Raw genomic sequence first — 20872 nt, 5'->3', positions numbered from 1 at the left:
TGAAATTGCAGAAAGCGCCTTTAGTGGCTGTCCAATAGACAGCCACTAGAGGCTGTATTAACCCTGCAATGTAAACATTGCAGATGCTCTAAAACTGCAATGTTTTTACTTGCAGGATTAAGGGGACTAGAACCCATATTGCTTCAATGAGATGAGGTAGTCTGGGTGCCTATAGTGTCCCATTATGAAAATATTGTCAGCAAACAAATAATTTTAAGTTGAGATAAATCTGAACCTACAATTACTTATAAGAATAGATAATTTATTTGATGCCAACTCATACAAAAGAAGAACAAGGATCACTCCTATAATCAGATTGAAAATGAACTGCAGGTAAATTCAAGAAATGTTTCATATTCTCCTTAGGGGTTTAGCAACAACAGCCAAAAACAATCCTATTACTTTGAATATTTTTTTAACTTAAATACCGTAAATAATCTGTTGTCCATTTAAGCAGGGCAGGCCAGTGAGATATAGCGTTGCGTATAATACAAGGTCTGTTAGGACACAGCCATTCTCGATAAAACTGCAAGGGCATTGGTGGCTTTTCGAGGTAAGGGATGAAATCAGTACCTTGAAGTTCTGAAATACAAAGTAAAACAATGTAAATTATTTTTTCATTTGCTCTGCATGGAGGCGCTGATTTTTACCCCATAGAGGTGCACTGATTCAATGCATCTCTAAGAGGAGATGCTGATTGGTGCAGCATGGCATTGATAAACTCAGCCATGGAGACAGGATCAGCACGGCGTGGAAAAAAAACAAAAAAACCTGCACCCTTTTTCCATGCACTGTGAGAGGGGCTGGTAACCTAAACAGACCCACTCTCTGACAGACTGACAAACAGATACAAAGACAGACAAGGTACATTTTCTCATACACTCACAAATGACTCATTTTTATTTGACTCCACCCAGCTTCCCTACCTTTGTGAGAGTTGGAGTGGAACCTTTCTCTGGGGTCCAGTGTGTGCTCTCTAATCGTCCTACAGTTCTTGCTCTGCTCCCTTGTGAAAACTTTAGTGATGCTAGTGGGGCCGGAGTAACGTCATATTCCGGCAACATTAAACAGTGCAAAACAGCAGAGAAAAAACTGTAAGAAGATTACGACTCCATGAGCACCTCCTAGCTGCCTCAGCCGGCCCTCTTTGTAATGTCCCTTGGCGAGGTGCCTCTGTGGAAGGGCTGACCAATCCCAGGACAAAAGATTTCTAGTCGCCATGGTGATCTGGGATTTAGCAAGCCTTACAATATAATCAAAAAAACCATTGCAGCTTAATGTAGTGGTTCTGGTGTCTATAACGGGTACCTGCAGAGAAAAGGCAGTGTTTATTTTGCTGCCTCGTAATACCTGAATTGATAGTCACTCAGACGGCAACTAAAAATGCTTCTTAGTCCACTGTTGCACAGTGTGCAGCATCTACCGTCTGCATGGAGACGCTAAATGTTTCCCATAGAGATGCATCTCTATGAGGAGATGCTGATTTTCGTAGCACAGCATTTTGCAGCGCATGCGCAATAGACTCCCAATGATTTTCTGTGGGAATATAATTGGTTTGGCTGAGATCATCAAGATTATCTCAGCCATGGAGGCAGGGCCAGCCATGGCGAGAGCAGCATGGAGTGGAGAAAAGAAAAAAGGATAAAGAGTAAAAAACACATTCCCCATGAAATCGGAGGGGGGCCTGTAACCTAAATACACACTCACTGCTTTGACACAATGACAGACATACAGATACGCACACTCACTGGCAGAGAGACACACAAACCAATACTGAGCAAAGACAAAAGGGAATTAGTGGCACACTCGGAACATGCATTTGCGGAAATGGTGCTGCCGTAGTGACCAAAATGTATACACAATACAGGTTAAAGAACAGCACACACATAAAAATACATTTCTAAATTCTATAAAGCTACTTAAAATCGTCTACTTTATGTGCGCGCTGTTCCGTAATCTGTAGTATGTACACAAACCCACACCGATTTTTTTTTTTTTAATAAATGGTAAATAAATTAATTACACAACCAACAACAACCAAATGAAAATAAATAGGATCAACATTTACAGAAAACCCTACACATACTTATTGCTATTACAATAATTGTATTTTCTGTTCCTGGGGACAATATCAAGGAAAATGACAACTCCAGTGGTGTGGAAATAAAAAAATAAATACTAATACACGGGTCTAAACCGGGAGCCCAATCTACTTGTCCTGAAATAAAATATATTTTCAACCAAAACAAAATTTAAGTAAGGTCTTTATTAACCCCTTAGTGACCAGACCGTTTTTCAATTTTTAACCATTAAGAACCAGGGCTGTTTTTACATTTCTGCGGTGTTTGTGTTTAGCTGTAATTTTCCTCTTACTCATTTACTGTACCCACACATATTATATACTGTTTTTCTCGCCAATAAATGGTCTTTCTAAAGATACCATTATTTTCATCATATCATATAATTTACTATAAAAAATATTATAAAATATAATGAAAAAAAACCCCAAAAAAAACTTTTTCTAACTTTGACCCCAAAATCTGTTACGCATCTACAACCGCCAAAAAACACCCGTGCTAAATAGTTTCTAAATTTTGTCCTGAGTTTAGAAATACCTAATGTTAACATGTTTTGGCAAGTTATAGGGCAATAAGTACAAGTAGCACTTTGCTATTTCCAACTTTTTTTTTTTCAAAATGAACGAGTTACATTGTAACACTGATATCTGTCAGGAATCCCTGAATAACCCTTTACATGTTTATATTTTTTTTTTTTAAAGAAGACAACCTAAGGTATTAAACTTGTGGTATTTTGACTCTTTTCATGCAACCATTTTACCACCAATCTATGGCAAATTAAAAAAAAAAAATATTGGTGATTTTTTTGACACACATAGCAATTAAGGAATACATGTGTTGAGAACGTTAAGAGTTACTGCCAAACAACACCCCAATATATGTTCAGCAACATCTCATGAGTACAGTGATACCACCCATTTGGAGGGTGCGCATTCCAGTTTTCCAACTTTTAAAATTTTCCAAATTTTCACAGCTGGTCATCATGCACCCATGTCCTATTTGGGACATTTTTGATGCCGGACAATGTCATTTACCCCCATCAAACCATATATTTTCGAAAAGGGGACAAATGGTGGTATTTTAACACTTTCCATGCACTAATTCTACCACCAGTCTTTGTCAAACGTTTGGGTAGTCATTTTTTACACACATTGTACTTTAGGCATTGATTATCAGCTCCTCTTGTGTATTACTGACAAAGAACACCCCAATATGTGTTCAGCAACATCTCCTGAGTACAACACTGCCCCCAATATACAGGTTTTATGGGTTTTTGCAAACTTACAGGGGTCAAATGTAGGCCATTCCATGTTTGCACTTTGATATTTGCCAGACTGGTTTGCTGGCCTATGTTGCCTTTGAGATAGTATGGCAGCCCGGGAATGAAAATTAACCCCATCATGACATACCATTTGTAAAAGTAGACCACCCACGGTATTCAAAATGGGGTATGTCCAGTATTTTTTAGTAGCCACTTAGTGCCAAACCCTGGCCAAAATTAGTGTTTAAATTTATTTATTTGCATTTTTCACACATAAACTGCCATTTCACCAATGATATACATTTTACTGCTCTAAAACGCTCATATCTGTGTAGAGTAATGTCTCACGAGTACAACAGTGCCCCTCAAGTACAGGTTTTACAGTGATTTGAAAAGGTACAGGGTCAAACATACGATTTGCCAATTTCTGTTTTTGTAAATTGCTATTTGCCAAATTTGTTTGTTGGGCCTATGTTGCCTTTGAGATGGTATGGCAGCCCAGGAATGAAAATGAACCCCACCATGACATACCTTTCGAAAAAGTAGACAACCCACGATGTTCAAAATGGGGTATGTCCAGTCTTTTGTAGTAGCCACTTAGCCACAAAGTTTGGCAAGTTAGCGTTCATATTTGTTTTTTGCATTTTTATTTTTTTTACACAAAAACTGCACTTTTACTGGTGATATCATCGTCGTGATAAGTTTTACTGTTTTAAACACTCATATTTGTGTTCATTGAAGTCTCCGAAGTATAGCAATACTCCTCATGTACATGTTTTATGGTGTTTTGGAGAGTCACAGGGTAAATATAGGGTTTTCCCAATTCAGTCTGCCAGATTGGCTTGCTGGGTCTATGTAAAGATTAAAAAAATCTTGCCTGGGTGCTATGTGAGTGCATCCAGTTTTTTCTTATTGTGTGTATATATATATATATATATATATATATATATATATATTTAGGAATCAACCGATTATCCGTCTGACAAAATTAACGGCTGATATTCTAAATTTTCAGCAATATCGGTATCGGCCTATAAAGATACTGATGTTGCCGATAATGCAGACAGGGAAATGGGGGCGGAGCTTGGCATGTGGCGGGGCGGAGCTAAATGTGGCACGAACTGGTAAGTTAGGAGTCCATGCTCCCCATCAATCTACCCCAGTGCCCCTAACACCACAGTGTCCCTACTACCTCATCTACCCCAGTGCCCCTACTACCCCAGTGCCCTTACAACCCCATCCACCCCAGTGCCCCTACTATCCCATCTACCCTGGTGCCCCTACTACCCTGATATTCAGAATTTTCAGGAATATCGGTATCGGCCTATAAAGATGCCGATATTGCAGACAGGGCAATAGGGGAGGAGCTTGGCGTGCGGCAAGGTGGAGCTAAATGTGGTACGACCTGGTAAGTGTAGGGTAAGCTAGGAGTCCATGCTCCCAATCTATCTACCCCAGTGCCCCTACAACCCCATCCACCCCAGTGCCCTTACAACCCTATCTACCCCAGTGCCCCTGCTCCCTAATCTAACCCAGTGCCCCTGCTCCCTATCTACCCCAGTGCCCCTGCTCCCCAGCTACTCCAGTGCCCCTGCTCCCCAGCGCCCCTACTACCAAGCTACCCCAGTGCCCCTACTATCCCAGTGCCCTTACAACCCCATCTACCCCAGTGCCCTTACTACCCAAAGTGCCCTTACAACCCCATCTACCCCAGTGCTCCTACAACCCCATCTACCCCAGTGCCCTTACAACCCCATCTACCCCGGTGCCCTTACAACATCATCTACACCGGTGCCCTTACAACATCATCTACACCGGTGCCCCTGCTCTACCCCAGTCTATCTACCACAGTGCCCATGCTCCCTATCTACCCCAGTGCCCCTGCTCCCCAGCTACTCCAGTGCCCCTGCTCCCCAGCGCCCCTACAACCCCATCTACCCCAGTGCCCCTACTACCCCAAGTGCCCTTACAACCCCATCTACCGCATCTACCCTGGAGACCCTACTTCCCCATCGACCCCACTGCCCTTACAACCACATCTACCCCAGTGCCCCTACAACCACATCTACCCCACTGCCCTTACAACCACATCTACCCCAACATACACACTCTGCATTCACTAATCAAATACTCTCACTGTATCCACTACACACACATATATTCTTGAAAACATAAAAAAAATGTGACTGGCATGTATATTTTGTGCATTTACCTTAATAAAAAAAAGATTTGCAAAAAAAATGTAAAATAAATTATAAACCTGTTCAGTTAAAAGACCACTATGGTGCCAGGAAGACATACTCACCCTCAGGGCCCCACTCCCGCCGGACTCTAGGGGGTGGAAAGGGTTAAATTTATCTCTTTTTCCAGCGCCAGGCGGGGAACTCTCCTCCTCCTCTCCTCCTCCATATCGCCGTCATCGGCTGAATGTGCATGCGCGGCAAGAGCCGCGCGCGCATTCAGCCAGTCCATAGGAAAGCATTCTCAATGCTTTCCTATGGACGCTGGCGTCTTCTCACTGTGAAAATCACAGTGAGAAGTGTGGAAGCGCCTCTAGCGGCTGTCAATGAGACAGCCACTAGAGGCTGGATTAACCCTATTATAAACATAGTTTCTCTGAAACTGTTATGTTTATAGAAGAAAGGGTTAATCCTAGCTGGACCTGGCATCCAGACCACTTCATTAAGCTGAAGTGGTCTGGGTGCCTATAGTGGTCCTTTAACAGTAGATTTGTGTAGAAATAGTTTATTTTTTCAAAATGGTAAATGTACAGAATATCGGTATTGGTAAATTATTGGCTATCGGCCTAAAAGTTCACAGATTATCAGTATCGGCTCTAAAAAATCAATATCGGTCGAAAACACTTGGAATAATGGATTGTGTATATACAAGTACTTAGATGATATATATATATATATATATATATACACACACACAATACACAAGATCCAGCGCACTCACCTATCCACTAAACAGCAACTTCAATGTTGACAGATTTTTTTTTTTTTTTTTAAACACCTAATCTAGGCAAAAATAATGGGGGTTTAGTTACATTATATGATCATTCATTGCATAAGCCTGCCACAACGTAAATGTACCCCATCTTTGGCAGGTCCTACTCTAACAGCCTAATGTCTGCTCTTATGAGATTAACCCAATAACTTGGGGAAAAAATTCCATCTGGGGCTCTCTGCAGTACAAGGCTAAATAGGTCCCTGGGATGAGGCACCTGTGACAGGGAGGGGTGCAAAACCAAGGAGTTGGCTAGACTCCCAAACATGTATATATGAAACAAGGGGGGGATGGCTGCACTCACCTGAACATGCATAAATGGGGTGCTGCTGGGGGCCAAATGATACAATACACAAGATCCAGCGCACTCACCTATACACTATCAACATTGAAGTTGCTGTTTAGTGGATAGGTGAGTGTGCTGGATCTTGTGTATTGTATCATTTGGCTCCCAGCAGCACCCCATTTATGCATGTTCAGGTGAGTGCCGCCACCCCCCCACCCCCCTCCCGTTTCATATATCTATATATATATATATAATGAAGATGAGAGCACTCAATGAGTTTCCAAGCAAAACAATGTACTAGAATGTTGCTAATTTGGATTAATGTTTCGACCAAACAGGTCTTTATCATGATCTTGATAAAGACCTATTTGGTCGAAACATTGATCCATATTGGAGTTTCCAAGCAAAACAATGTATTAGAATGTTCCTAATTTGGATTAATGTTTCGACCAAACAGGTCTTTATCATGATCTTGATAAAGACCTATTTGGTCGAAACGTTGATCCATATTGGCAACATTCTAATACATGTTTTTGCTTGGAAACCCACTGAGTGCTCTCATCTTCATTATACTTTATACATTCAGCGCAGAGTAGCACCTTGGTGTAAGTTTTTTCGTTTATGTTTGAGGATCGAGTGCCAGACTTACTGCTTTTCTTATATATATATATATATATATATATATATATATATATATATATATATATATATATATATATATATATATATATAGATTTGTGGTCAGGGGAAAAAAACGTATAAGTGTTAATCATTATATTTACTAAACCGACGTTCGGGCGGGCCTGTAAATAAAGACTCAGCAGTGTGTGTGTATGGACTCAGCAGTCTGTATGGACTCGGCAGTCTGTATGGGCACGGCAGTCTGTGAGTATGGACTCAGCAGTCTGTGTGTGTGTGTGTGTGTGTGTATGTATGGACTCAGCAGTCTGTATGTATGGACTCAGCAGTGTGTGTGTATGGACTCAGCAGTGTGTGTGTATGGACTCAGCTGTGTGTGTGTATGGACTCAGCAGTCTGTGTGTATGGACTCAGCAGTCTGTATGTGTGTATGGACTCAGTAGTGTGTGTGTATGGACTCAGCAGTCTGTGTGTGTGTGTGTATGGACTCAGCAGTCTGTGTGTCTGTGTGTGTATGGACTCAGCAGTCTGTGTGTGTATGGACTCAGCAGTCTGTGTGTCTACGTGTGTATGGACTCAGCAGTCTCTCCGTGTGTGTGTGTGTGTGGACTCAGCAGTCTGTATGTGTGTGTGTGTATGGACTCAGCAGTCTGTATGTGTGTGTGTGTATGGACTCAGCAGTGTGTGTGTTTATGGACTCAGCAGTGTGTGTGTTTATGGACTCAGCAGTGTGTGTGTATGGACTCAGCAGTGTGTGTGTGTGGACTCAGCAGTGTGTGTGTGTGGACTCAACAGTGTGTGTATGGACTCAACAGTGTGTGTGTATGGACTCAGCAGTGTTTGTGTGTGTATGGACTCAGCAGTGTTTGTGTGTGTATGGACTCAGCAGTGTGTGTGTGTGTATGGACTCAGCAGTGTGTGTGTGTGTATGGACTCAGCAGTGTGTGTGTGCGTGTATGGACTCAGCAGTCTGTATGTGTCTGTGTATGGACTCAGCAGTCTGTGTGTATGGACTCAGCAGTCTGTGTGTATGGACTCAGCAGTCTGTGTGTGTATGGACTCAGCAGTCTGTATGGACTCGGCAGTCTTTATGGGCTCGGCAGTCTTTATGGGCTCGGCAGTCTTTATGGGCTCGGCAGTCTTTATGGGCTCGGCAGTCTGTGTGTGTGTATGGACTTAGCAGTGTGTATGGACTCAGCAGTCTATGTGTATGGACTCAGCAGTCTGTATGTGTGTATGGACTCAGCAGTGTTTGTGTATGTATGGACTCAGCAGTCTGTGTGTGTATGGACTCAGCAGTCTGTGTGTGTATGGACTCAACAGTGTGTGTGTGTGTATGGACTCAGCAGTGTGTGTGTGTGTGTATGGACTCAGCAGTCTGTATGTGTCTGTGTATGACTCAGCAGTCTGTATGTGTCTGTGTATGGACTCAGCAGTCTGTGTGTGTATGGACTCAGCAGTCTGTGTGTGTATGGACTCAGCAGTCTGTGTGTGTATGGACTCAGCAGTCTGTGTGTGTATGGACTCAGCAGTCTGTGTGTGTATGGACTCAGCAGTCTGTGTGTGTATGGACTCAGCAGTCTGTGTGTGTGTATGGACTCAGCAGTCTGTGTGTGTGTATGGACTCAGCAGTCTGTGTGTGTATGGACTCAGCAGTCTGTATGGACTCGGCAGTCTTTATGGGCTCGGCAGTCTTTATGGGCTCGGCAGTCTGTGTGTGTGTATGGACTTAGCAGTGTGTATGGACTCAGCAGTCTATGTGTATGGACTCAGCAGTCTGTATGTGTGTATGGACTCAGCAGTGTTTGTGTATGTATGGACTCAGCAGTCTGTGTGTGTATGGACTCAACAGTGTGTGTGTGTGTATGGACTCAGCAGTGTGTGTGTGTGTGTGTGTGTGTGTATGGACTCAGCAGTCTGTATGTGTCTGTGTATGGACTCAGCAGTCTGTATGTGTCTGTGTATGGACTCAGCAGTCTGTATGTGTCTGGACTCAGCAGTCTGTATGTGTCTGTGTATGGACTCAGCAGTCTGTATGTGTCTGTGTATGGACTCAGCAGTCTGTATGTGTCTGTGTATGGACTCAGCAGTCTGTATGTGTCTGTGTATGGACTCAGCAGTCTGTGTGTGTATGGACTCAGCAGTCTGTGTGTGTATGGACTCAGCAGTCTGTGTGTGTATGGACTCAGCAGTCTGTGTGTGTATGGACTCAGCAGTCTGTGTGTGTATGGACTCAGCAGTCTGTGTGTGTGTATGGACTCAGCAGTCTGTGTGTGTGTATGGACTCAGCAGTCTGTGTGTGTGTATGGACTCAGCAGTCTGTGTGTGTGTATGGACTCAGCAGTCTGTGTGTGTATGGACTCAGCAGTGTTTGTGTATGTATGGACTCAGCAGTCTGTGTGTGTATGGACTCAGCAGTCTGTATGGACTCGGCAGTCTTTATGGGCTCGGCAGTCTTTATGGGCTCGGCAGTCTTTATGGGCTCGGCAGTCTTTATGGGCTCGGCAGTCTTTATGGACTCGGCAGTCTTTATGGGATCTGCAGTCTTTATGGACTCGGCAGTCTTTATGGGATCTGCAGTCTTTATGGACTCGGCAGTCTTTATGGGATCGGCAGTCTTTATGGGCTCGGCAGTCTTTATGGGCTCGGCAGTCTTTATGGGCTCGGCAGTCTGTGTGTGTGTATGGACTCAGCAGTCTATGTGTATGGACTCAGCAGTCTGTGTGTGTGTATGGACTCAGCAGTGTTTGTGTATGTATGGACTCAGCAGTCTGTGTATGTATGGACTCAGCAGTCTGTGTATGTATGGGCTCAGCAGTCTTTATGGGCTCGGCAGTCTTTATGGGCTCGGCAGTCTGTGTGTGTGTATGGACTCAGCAGTCTGTGTATGTATGGACTCAGCAGTCTGTGTATGTATGGACTCAGCAGTCTGTGTATGTATGGACTCAGCAGTCTGTGTATGTATGGACTCAGCAGTCTGTATGTATGGACTCAGCAGTCTGTGTATGTATGGACTCAGCAGTCTGTGTGTGTAAGGACTCAGCAGTCTGTGTGTGTATGGACTCAGCAGTCTGTGTGTGTATGGACTCAGCAGTCTGTGTGTGTATGGACTCAGCAGTCTGTGTGTGTATGGACTCAGCAGTCTGTGTGTGTATGGACTCAGCAGTCTGTGTGTGTATGGACTCAGCAGTCTGTGTGTGTATGGACTCAGCAGTCTGTGTGTGTATGGACTCAGCAGTCTGTGTGTATGGACTCAGCTGTGTGTGTGTATGGACTCAGCTGTGTGTGTGTATGGACTCAGCAGTCTGTGTGTATGGACTCAGCAGTCTGTGTGTATGGACTCAGCAGTCTGTGTGTATGGACTCAGCAGTCTATGCGTGTGTGTATGGACTCAGCAGTCTGTGTGTGTGTATATGGACTCAGCAGTCTGGGTGTGTGTATGGACTCAGCAGTCTGGGTGTGTGTATGGACTCAGCAGTCTGGGTGTGTGTATGGACTCAGCAGTCTGGGTGTGTGTATGGACTCAGCAGTCTATGGGTGTGTGTATGGACTCAGCAGTCTATGGGTGTGTGTATGGACTCAGCAGTCTATGTGTGTGTGTATGGACTCAGCAGTCTGTGTGTGTGTATATGGACTCAGCAGTCTGGGTGTGTGTATGGACTCAGCAGTCTGTGTGTGTATGGACTCAGCAGTCTATGTGTGTGTGTATGGACTCAGCAGTCTGTGTGTGTGTGTATGGACTCAGCAGTCTGTGTGTGTGTGTATGGACTCAGCAGTCTGTGTGTGTGTGTATGGACTCAGCAGTCTGTGTGTGTGTATGGACTCAGCAGTCTGTGTGTGTGTATGGACTCAGCAGTCTGTGTGTGTGTATGGACTCAGCAGTCTGTGTGTGTGTTTATGGACTCAGCAGTCTGTGTGTGTGTTTATGGACTCAGCAGTCTGTGTGTGTGGACTCAGCAGTCTGTGTGTGTATGGTCAGCAGTTTGTGTCTCTGTGTGTGTGTGTATGGACTGTATCAAGGGAAATGTGTTTGTTTTTTAATAATCCTTGGTGGAAAATAATTAATTCTCCACCAGAGATTATTTAAAAAAAAAAAAACATTGCGTCGGGGGCGGGGCTTAACATGCAGCAGGGGCGGGGTCAAACTGTGGTGAGGGTGGGGTTAAATGTGCCCCCCTACTTTTGTCCCTGGCCCACCATGTGCCCCCCCTAAAAATTAATCCTAGAGACGCCACTGCCACCAAGATGTGTTTGTATAGAGGGAGTGGTGGGTGGGATGACTAGTCGACGTCAGCCCAGTATGGAGGTAGGTTTGGGTTTTAATAGGCCAGAGCAACCCCTCCCACAACTCCAGGCTCCGGCTTCCCATTTGTGGTCGGTGAAAAAAATCGGTATAATCCGTTAACTAAAGTCGGTTGTGGTGTGCCGAAACCGACGTTCGGGCAGGCCTGTAAATAAAGAGGACAAAAAGAGACTTAACAATGCAACTTTAACACGTATGAAATAGTAATAACAACCATGCAGGTGCAACAGTTTAACTTAATTAGCCAACTATTGCAAAGCTTGTCTTATTATTTATCCAGATGTGGTATGTACCGGTTGTAAGCCGACGATTTCCATTGTCCCAGTCTTTTGATTATGTGTACTGGTATGTTTTGGCGGTTGCTGGATCGCTCTCTATTTTTGTAATTAGAGTTCTAACGTATCATAAATTTTTATGTTGTCAACGGGTTACTGTGTAAGTTCAGAAGGGGAGCAGTTTTGTCCTGACCTGTGCAGGTCGGAAGCAATAGGTCGAGCAACTGAACTGGGCACCATTTGTTACCTGTAGGGAATAGTTGTATATCAACAGGCAGTACCATTTGATTTGTTTTGGACAGATGTAGTGTCAATACGTAGTGGTCTCCTACTTTGTTTAGGTCTGCCATTTTGAGCATGTTGGTAGTGTTGTTTGTTTTCCCTACTGTAAACTTGTTAGGCCGTAGAAACACGTAGAATGCCAAAAACATAGCGGTTTTGATAGTGTTGTTTGTTGCTGCGTGTCCGATACTTTGGATAAAGCTCTGAACCTTTTCCCGTCTATTGGTTGTCGTTTTATGGCTTTGGGACCTTCTAACCATAGGATGCCTTTTAAAATGTTCTTTATTTGGTTTGATGACAGGAACGTACTGTTACTGGGGTATGTGTTCATGACATAGTATTGTATGCCTGTTAGATCTAGTTTTATGGTATTATTTGCGAGTTTTAGATTTAGGTGTCAAAAAGAGGTAAAGGCCACCATAGTATCTAAAGTGAACCGGTTTTGTATTTGGTATTCTGTGATGAATCTGTTGAATAAAATGAGAGTTCTGTTTGTGCCAGCATTCTCCCGTGCGCCGATAGTATTCCTAGTCCAGGATGAGTTCCTGGAATAGCGGTGGTCTGTTTGGGATTATCTTGGCTGTAGGATGCTCTTAAAATAAAACCTGTAGATTGGAACGAGAAAGGGCACCAGCTGCTGTGTTATGCTTGCCCGGTATGTGTTCACAGATCAGGTGGAAGTGTTGTGTTGCTGCCAACCATGTGAGTCTCCTAACAAGACTCATGATTGTCAGGGAAGAGAACCTGTGTTTTTTTAATGATACTGCATGGTGCCGTGTTGTCTGTGTGGCATTTTATGGCCTTTCCCTTCCACTGCTGGACCCACACTGTCGCTGCCACTATTGGGTAGATTTCGAACAGGATAGAAGTACTGTTGAATGATGGCAGAGTTGTTGAGTTGTTGTTACTATTGCCCATTTGTCTCTGAACCACTCATCGCCGGAAATGGCTGCAAATCCTGAGTGTGCTGCCGCGTCTGTCCATAACACCGGGGAGTTTTCTGTCAAAGGTGGGATGAACATGTTTACCCCATTCCAGTGTGCCAAGAATTGGTTCCACATGGACAAAACTACCCTAGCCTGTCTATCCAGTTAATTATACTGTTGTTGTGAACGCGCAACCTTGTGGGATTCTTTTCATGGCAAAGTTCAAAGAACCCAGGAGAGATTGCAGGTCTTTCCGAGAAGTGGTCCCTCTGGTGAGGAACCATTCAACCTCTGCCTTGATTCTCTGAACTTTGTCACTTGGAAGACTAGCTTGCATCGCCACTGAGTCTAGGCATATCCCTAGAAACGTCAGTTTGGTAGTGGGACCTACGATTTTCTCAGCAGCTGTCTTTGCTATGCTCTGTGGAGTGGTATTGGGGTGTTCTACTGTCAGAAAATCATCCAAGTAATGTACTACGACTGGACAACAGCTGACGTTCAACAGGAGCCAGCACAGTGTTTCAGCGAAAAGATTGAAAAGTTTGGGGCTACTCTTGACCCCAAAAGTTAACCGGTTGGCAAAATAATAAAGCCCACTTTATCTTATTCCATGCAAATGCCACAGTGACGGATGTATAGGAAGCAGCTTGAAGGCATTGGAAATGTCGGTTTTGCTGATCCATGCTGCTACCCCAGCCTTCAAGATTGCCTGTACAGAGTTGTCTACTGTGGAATATTGCAATGAAAATTCCTCAGATGGTATCAGTGAGTTTAGGCTAGGTATTACAGAATGTGGAGCAGACAAGTCGATTATCAATTGTTTTTTATAATTATATTTTCCAGTTGCTATACCCAAGGGGTTGGTTCACCAACAGGTGAAAGGTGGAATTTTAAATGGCCCAAGCATGAAGACTTTCTCTATTTCTGTACTTAACAGGTTTTCTATGATAGTTGGTTCTTTAGTGGATGATTGTAGGTTGTTGCACTCGAGTGTGCCTGTTGGTAGTGCGATTAACCCTGTGTGGAACCCCTCAGTGAAACCCGTGATAAGGAATTGTACTAAATCCTGTGAAGGGTGAGAATTAAGGTAAAATGCCAACATGTCGACCTGAACTTCGGTCAGTAATTTCCTGCGGAAGAGGCGGTTTGGGCGCATGCTCTTTGCGTGGGCTCGGTAACATTGAGCAGACATGCAACAACCTGCAGGCGCTGAAACTGCAGCCTCCTTTGTTAAAATTGTTGCATATCTGTGCATTGCCCAAAAACACAAAATAGGTCTCCCAAGCTTGTGTTTTAACCTTTTCTGTTCGACTCTACTAGTAGCTATTGGTGGCAAAACTGGGTTCGTTGGAGCACAAATTGGTAGAGTGAGAGTTTGAAGAGCAAACTGCGCAAGCCCGGCAAAGTGGCGACAGAACAATTCAGTGTCCATGTGACTTCAATCTATTTTGATGTTGAACTGCACAAAGGTTGCTGCTGCCTTGGCTGAAAATGATTGGCTGAAGTGATAATCGTAAAAATTGGTACCACCTTACTGGTTTCCCAGATCTACCAACTTGTGCATGTACAAATCCAGTTCCTCTTTACGTGGGGGAAAATTTAAACATATAACCTGAAGGCAAGTACGAAGTCTGGTATGGACAACTTTTTCACTAGCCTAGGATCTTTGGCTTTGAGCACCACTGACAGGTCACCATAGTTGTAAGTTTTGTTTTCCACTGTCTTTTAATGCAATCAGTAAGGACATGAGGTTTACACCTTTGCCCTCCAATATATCGTTCTTGATGTTGGATGCTTGTATGATAATAGGTGTATCGGAACCCTGTGAATTCTGTGTACCTGTGACATTACCCTGCGAGATGGCTTGATCGATTTGTGTAGGAAGGATATCTGGGGGACACACGGTAGCTGATGCTGGAGCTTCAAACTTTTCCATTCTTTGGTTCAAATTATTGATGGAAGCCAGCATGGCTGTCATTGTGGTCTGAATCCCTGTAAAGGTGTCATAAATGTTATCTTGAGAACTGGACCCTGGCTGTGGATTATCTGTACTGGTAATCATAATCATGTATAACATGGCCTTCCTGGCAGTGACGGGGTATGGTATACCCCTACGCCTGAGCTCTGCGGCGATCTTTGGGATCGTCCGTGATCTTAATGAACAGGGGCTTGAAGGGTCTTGATTCTCGCCTGATGTAGGGGCCGCAGTTGGAGTGGGTGGTCTAGCTGGCGTACTGGGTAGGGAGAAGCCTTCTCCTTGTTCTGACCCTTGAGACATGCTATAATTAAATTTAAACGTGAGACTTTATCCTAATATGGTTATTTGTGACTTGTGTTAATTGGTGTCTCTTATGATTGCTGGCTGGCGAAGAAATTAACTACTCATGAGAAGGTGAGGCCCTGCTAATACCCAAGTGGCTGACGGAGGTGCTGTCTATGACTTGGCCCTGTGCTGTGCCATTAAACGTAGGCAGGGTGTGGGCTTTTGGGGTATTTGTTAATCGGTAAAAGGATAAGGAAAGTGACACCATCTCTACTCCTCTTAGCAGCATGTTGCGAGACTACAACTATGATTTGGACCAATGGGCGAAAACCTCTATGTGAGGATGGGTGTTGATCTCGCTGAACTTCTACCGTACTTTCACCTGTATACGGGGCTGTTCCAGTATCCTAACTGCCAGTTAACGATAGTTGGGGTAAAAGGTCTGAAGGATATAGCATATCTGTTAACTTTTGAAAGGTTTTATAGCTTGCGTCTGATTATTAGTATATGCCACCTGTTGATAAACAAGATTATGTTTGGTCGTTTTGTCCTGAATGTGTGAGCTTTTAACATTAGCTCGAAGTAAAATATACCTGGGTACACAGTTTCTCCTCTTAAGGTTCATAATTATGGTTGGGTTACTTCTGGACCTAGCAAGTTAAGGGATTGAAATTAAATATTTGCTTAATTTCTGAGTAATTACATTGATAGAAATATGCGCTTGACTATTTATACTTGGTAAGAAGATTATTACATATGATATTCAATGACCCGTTTGCGAACGTTTGCTGTACTTTGTATTGTTCTTAGCTTGTGCGGTTACGTATGTTTGTTTTTGACTTGAGTTATTGTAAGACCTGATTTCATGTGATATACCTTTTACGTGATAGAGCAAAGTATGTTTGTAGTTGTAGGTCTATGTGAACTAATTTATTGTTCTATATGTATTAGTATTCTATTAGTGTAGCTAGTATACTTAACTTTTTAATTTGTGTGATGCTAACTTTAAAACGACCGCGTTATGCATATGCTAGAATAGGTATAATAGAGAATGTTACTTACTGCGCTGTATTTATGGTACAGATTGCGTGTTCTGGTAGATGCAAGCATACCCGTCTGAATGTAAAGTGATGGTTGATAGGAGTTCTGACTGGAATTTAATCGTATCAGCTATGTCAGGACTTCTTTGCCGTGGTTTATCTAGTATTCTTTATTCAGACATATACCCTTACGACAAAAGTATTATCCATTATGAGCAAGGTTTATGTTTAGTATATTATGCTCTTAACTAACCAGGCTATGACTGTGACATTTCCCCCCTCCCCCTAGAATCCACCCAACTCAACATACTGTGTATGTCAGAAATAGCAATGTGACAGGATGGGATTCGAGAGAGTATTGATGTGAATTCTGAAAGTATATAATGACAAACAAGCATATTTTGAGATACTTCGGCAATTCCCGACTGATTGACCGTATTCAGTTTTTAAAAAAAAAAAAAATTATTTTGGTCGTGCATGGGTTAACAATCATATCTGCATAGCCACAACAGCTGGTGCAGTCCGAGCAAAGGTACATCAATTAACATATGGCTGCAAGTACTAGCACATTTTTTGTTTTGATAGGTATAAGCAGAAAGTCAGTTGCGAAGATGTATGCATATCATATCATACAGTCTAACCGAAGATAAACTAGCGATATTAGTATGCGTTAAAATCGCGAGATGTAGTGTGGCCGGCCGTACACTCTGTGGTAGCTAGGTGTATCTAGTACACAGTTGGTCCCCTCTATATATCCTGAATAATAAAATAAAATTACCATACATTAATTTTACTATTTGACTATAACAAAACAAATGCAAACAAAGCGTAATTAAAACTATAAAACCTTAACAGATTCCTTAACCCCTTAAGGACACATGACATGTGTGACATGTTATGATTCCCTTTTATTCCGGAAGTTTGGTCCTTAAGGGCTTAATTAACCCCCTCATGCTGTACTGCATCCCTTGTTTGCCCCAGTAAAATCAATTATAATTACCACTGCATTGATTTCTCAGTTATGTAGTTAGCTTTTTTGGACAGTAGATGGCGGCGTTGGTGCATTTTTGTATTGCGTAAGTACCTCTGAATTAGTTGAATGGAAGCTTGTATTTTTGTACCAGGAGAAAGTGGTTGTATGGTTTCGTCTATTCGAACTACTATGTGTCAGGTAACTGAGGTAAGGTTCGTATTTCCGCGTTTGTGTATTGAGCGTTCGTGCATATTGGTACGTATTAAAATGAGTTTATGTGCGAGCTGTATGTTTAACGTGTGATACTATTTGTGCGCATGCATCCCCTGTTCGGCAGTTTAACCGCATTCGTGTATTCACTGTTACAGGGTGCCTGATAGCGACCCGGAACTTCGGACGAGCGTCCCTGAAGTTCAGCAGGGCTGGGAGCAAACCTGTTCCCGTTGTTGCTGGTGAAGTGTGGTGAAAGGACCTGTTGGACTGCCTGGATGGTATCCTACCTGTCGCTAGGCCTGTAAGAGCCACGTGGGAATTTTTCCTGGAGAAACCAAAACCGGAAGAGACCAGTCGACATCAGCCCAGTATGAAGGTAGATTTGGGGTTTTATATGCCGGATCAATCCCTCCCACAACTCCACGCTAAGCCTTCCCATACACATATATATGTGTTGATAGCTTGGCACTCTCCTTACCACGACTCTGGATTCATCTGCCTGGGTGCAATCCAGGTGCATACAAAATATATACTGTAGAAATCTAGGATGCAAACACAGGTCTTTCAAAAAGTATACTGTGATTTATTTAGAGTGAATAGGCATACAGCAAATAATCAACGTATCTGATATACATAAGTTCGTTCATTTCTTTCGTGTAGCCAAACAACCGACCGCAGTCACCATGTATTCATGCAGTTCTTACATTTCGTGTAAATTTAGCCAAACGCGAACGTTTCCCTGCTTATAAACCCCTTATCTTGTACTACATAGTTCCTGTTATACCATTCGTTCATATGAACGAACAAAGCCTACATATTATAATCATTAATCATTTTCTGTCGGTTATAAATTCATACAGGTTTTGGGGTCCTTCATTTTTCATTTCACTTGTTAAGTTAAAATTGTGGTACGCAGGTTAAGATTAATCCAATCTTCCTTTCCTGACTGCATGATTAGCCTTTCATTACTGTCAGTTTGACTCCTACAAGGTCATACATTTATTACTTCGGTACTATGCCCGTGCAACAACTTTTCATGTCTATCTCCCAAATTTAACCACCACGGTTCATTTTAAGTCAGGCACAGTTCTTACCAAAGGCACGATCACTCACTCACTATTTCTTTCAGCTTTATACTTGTTAAAGTACTTTGCTCTATGTTATGATTCTAGGCTCCTCAGCTTTTCCTTCAAGTAAAACTTCAGGAAGTGTCAACCCAGTTTCCTGCACTGCAGTGGTTTACTCGTTACAGCCAGGGCCGGACTGGGGATACAAAGCAGCCCTGGAAAAAAAAAATCTATGCCAGCCCCATAAGTCATTGTGCCATATATTGTCGCATGTAATATGTAAGGCTATGTCTTGCCACCCCAGATGATTGAGTAATATATATCAAATATATATTGCTTTTTCTAATATAAAATATTGTTTCAGAGTAAAACGTTTAATTATACAGTTAGCATACTCACATGCAGACACAGACAATCTCACTGACACACACAAGCTTATTGATCCACAGCCTCATAGACAAACAATCTCACTGATATACATAAGCTCATTGACATAATAACACAAGCTCTCTAACTAGCAGGCACACACACACACATGCAAGCAAGCTCACTCACTAGCAGACAGACACACACACACCTTAATGTAGTGGTTCTGGTGTCTATAGCCTGTCTCTGCAGGCTTTTCAATGTAAACACTGACTTTTCAGAGCAAAGGCAGTGTTTACATTGCTTCCTAGTGACACCTCTAGTGACAGACACTCATGTGCTTCCTGTGTCAGTGCGGATTGGCTGAGATCATCAAACTTGATGATCTCAGCCATAGAGGCAGGGACAGTCGAGGGGAGATCAGCACGACATTGAAAGAAAAAAAAATAGTAAAAACACTATTTTTAAAAACACACAGTCACCATGACACACACAGACACACACATACACCACGAAAGACACACACACACACACCCCATGACAGACACACACACCTTGACACACAGACAGACCATGACACAGAGACACACCATGACACACACACACACCATGACAAACACACACCGATACACACACCATGACACAGACACACACCATGATACAGACTGTGACAGACACACACACACAGACAATCCCACTGACAGACTGACACACATAACTGTTGCTACCTGTGGGCAGACAGATGGGTGTGCTGGCGGCCACAGGGAGAGCTCTAAAGGTAGGCAGACAATGTAATAGAGCAGCAGGAAATGCTAGCAGAATGCTTGGTTGTATAGGGAGAGGTATTAGCAGTAGAAAGAGGGAAGTGCTCATACCATTGTACAGAACACTGGTGAGACCTCTTTTGGAGTACTGTACACAGTACTGGAGACAATAACTTCAGAAGTATAAAGATACCTTAAAGAGAGTTCAAAGAAGGGGTACTAAACTGGTTCATGGATTGCAGGATAAAACTTACCAGGAAAGGTTAAAGGATCTTAACATGTATAGCTTGGAGGAAAGACGAGACAGGGGGGATATGATAGAAACATTTAAATACATAAAGGGAATCAACACAGTACAGGAGGAGACTATATTTAAAAGAAGAAAAACTACCACAACAAGAGGACAGTGTCTTAAATTAGAGGGACAAAGGTTTAAAAATAATATCCGGAAGTATTACTTTACTGAGAGGGTAGTGGATGCATGGAATAGCCTTCCAGCTGAAGTGGTAGAGGTTAACACAGTAAAGGAGTTTAAGCATGCGTGGGATAGACATAAGGCTATCCTAACTATAAGATAAGGCCAGGGACTAATTACAGTATTTAGAAAACTGGGCAGACTAGATGGGCCGAATGGTTCTTATCTGCCGTTACATTCTATGTTTCTATATTTCTCTGATGGGAGCCGCAGGGGGAGCTCTTCTGGCGGCCGCAGGGAGAGCTGGCTGTTCTGTCTCTGCTCCCCCGCCCTCGCGCACTACTTAATGAGACCGGGCCGGAGTAGTGCGTGAGGGCGGGGGAGCAGAGACAGAACAGCCAGCTCTCCCTGCGGCCGTCAAAAGAGCTCCCCCTGCGGCCGCAGGTCACCCAGACAGCCCACCAAATTTCCAGGTATCCCGGTGGGCCAGTCCAGCCCTGGTTACAGCTCTCTTGCCCCGAGGCAAGAGAACCCTCACCTCTCCCCCCAGGCACGTTTTCAAACTTCTGCATGGGTCACATTGAGATCCCTCACTACGATCTCACCCATAATCCCCTCCCAACCAATGTCACTCTGCTTCTACAAATTAATAACTGTACATCACTTGTTTTGTTATTTCTACTTTTATGACCTACACCTGCATTAATAC

General features: G+C 43.2%; 1 protein-coding gene across 1 annotated transcript in view; it reads right to left on the bottom strand.

Annotated features, from left to right (window-relative positions):
- The window catches only part of JMJD7 (jumonji domain containing 7), a 149342-nt gene that overhangs the window by 75085 nt on the left and 53385 nt on the right, over positions 1 to 20872 (bottom strand). The window contains exon 2 of the mRNA XM_063440087.1: positions 429 to 582. Within this exon, the coding sequence (XP_063296157.1) occupies positions 429 to 582 (154 nt within the window). The remainder of the gene's footprint in view (positions 1 to 428; positions 583 to 20872) is intronic.

This window comes from Pelobates fuscus, chromosome 13 (assembly GCF_036172605.1).
Source record: "Pelobates fuscus isolate aPelFus1 chromosome 13, aPelFus1.pri, whole genome shotgun sequence".
NCBI lineage: Eukaryota > Metazoa > Chordata > Amphibia > Anura > Pelobatidae > Pelobates > Pelobates fuscus.
Note: the sequence above shows the minus strand (reverse complement) of the source record. Positions and strands in the feature narration are given on the sequence as shown.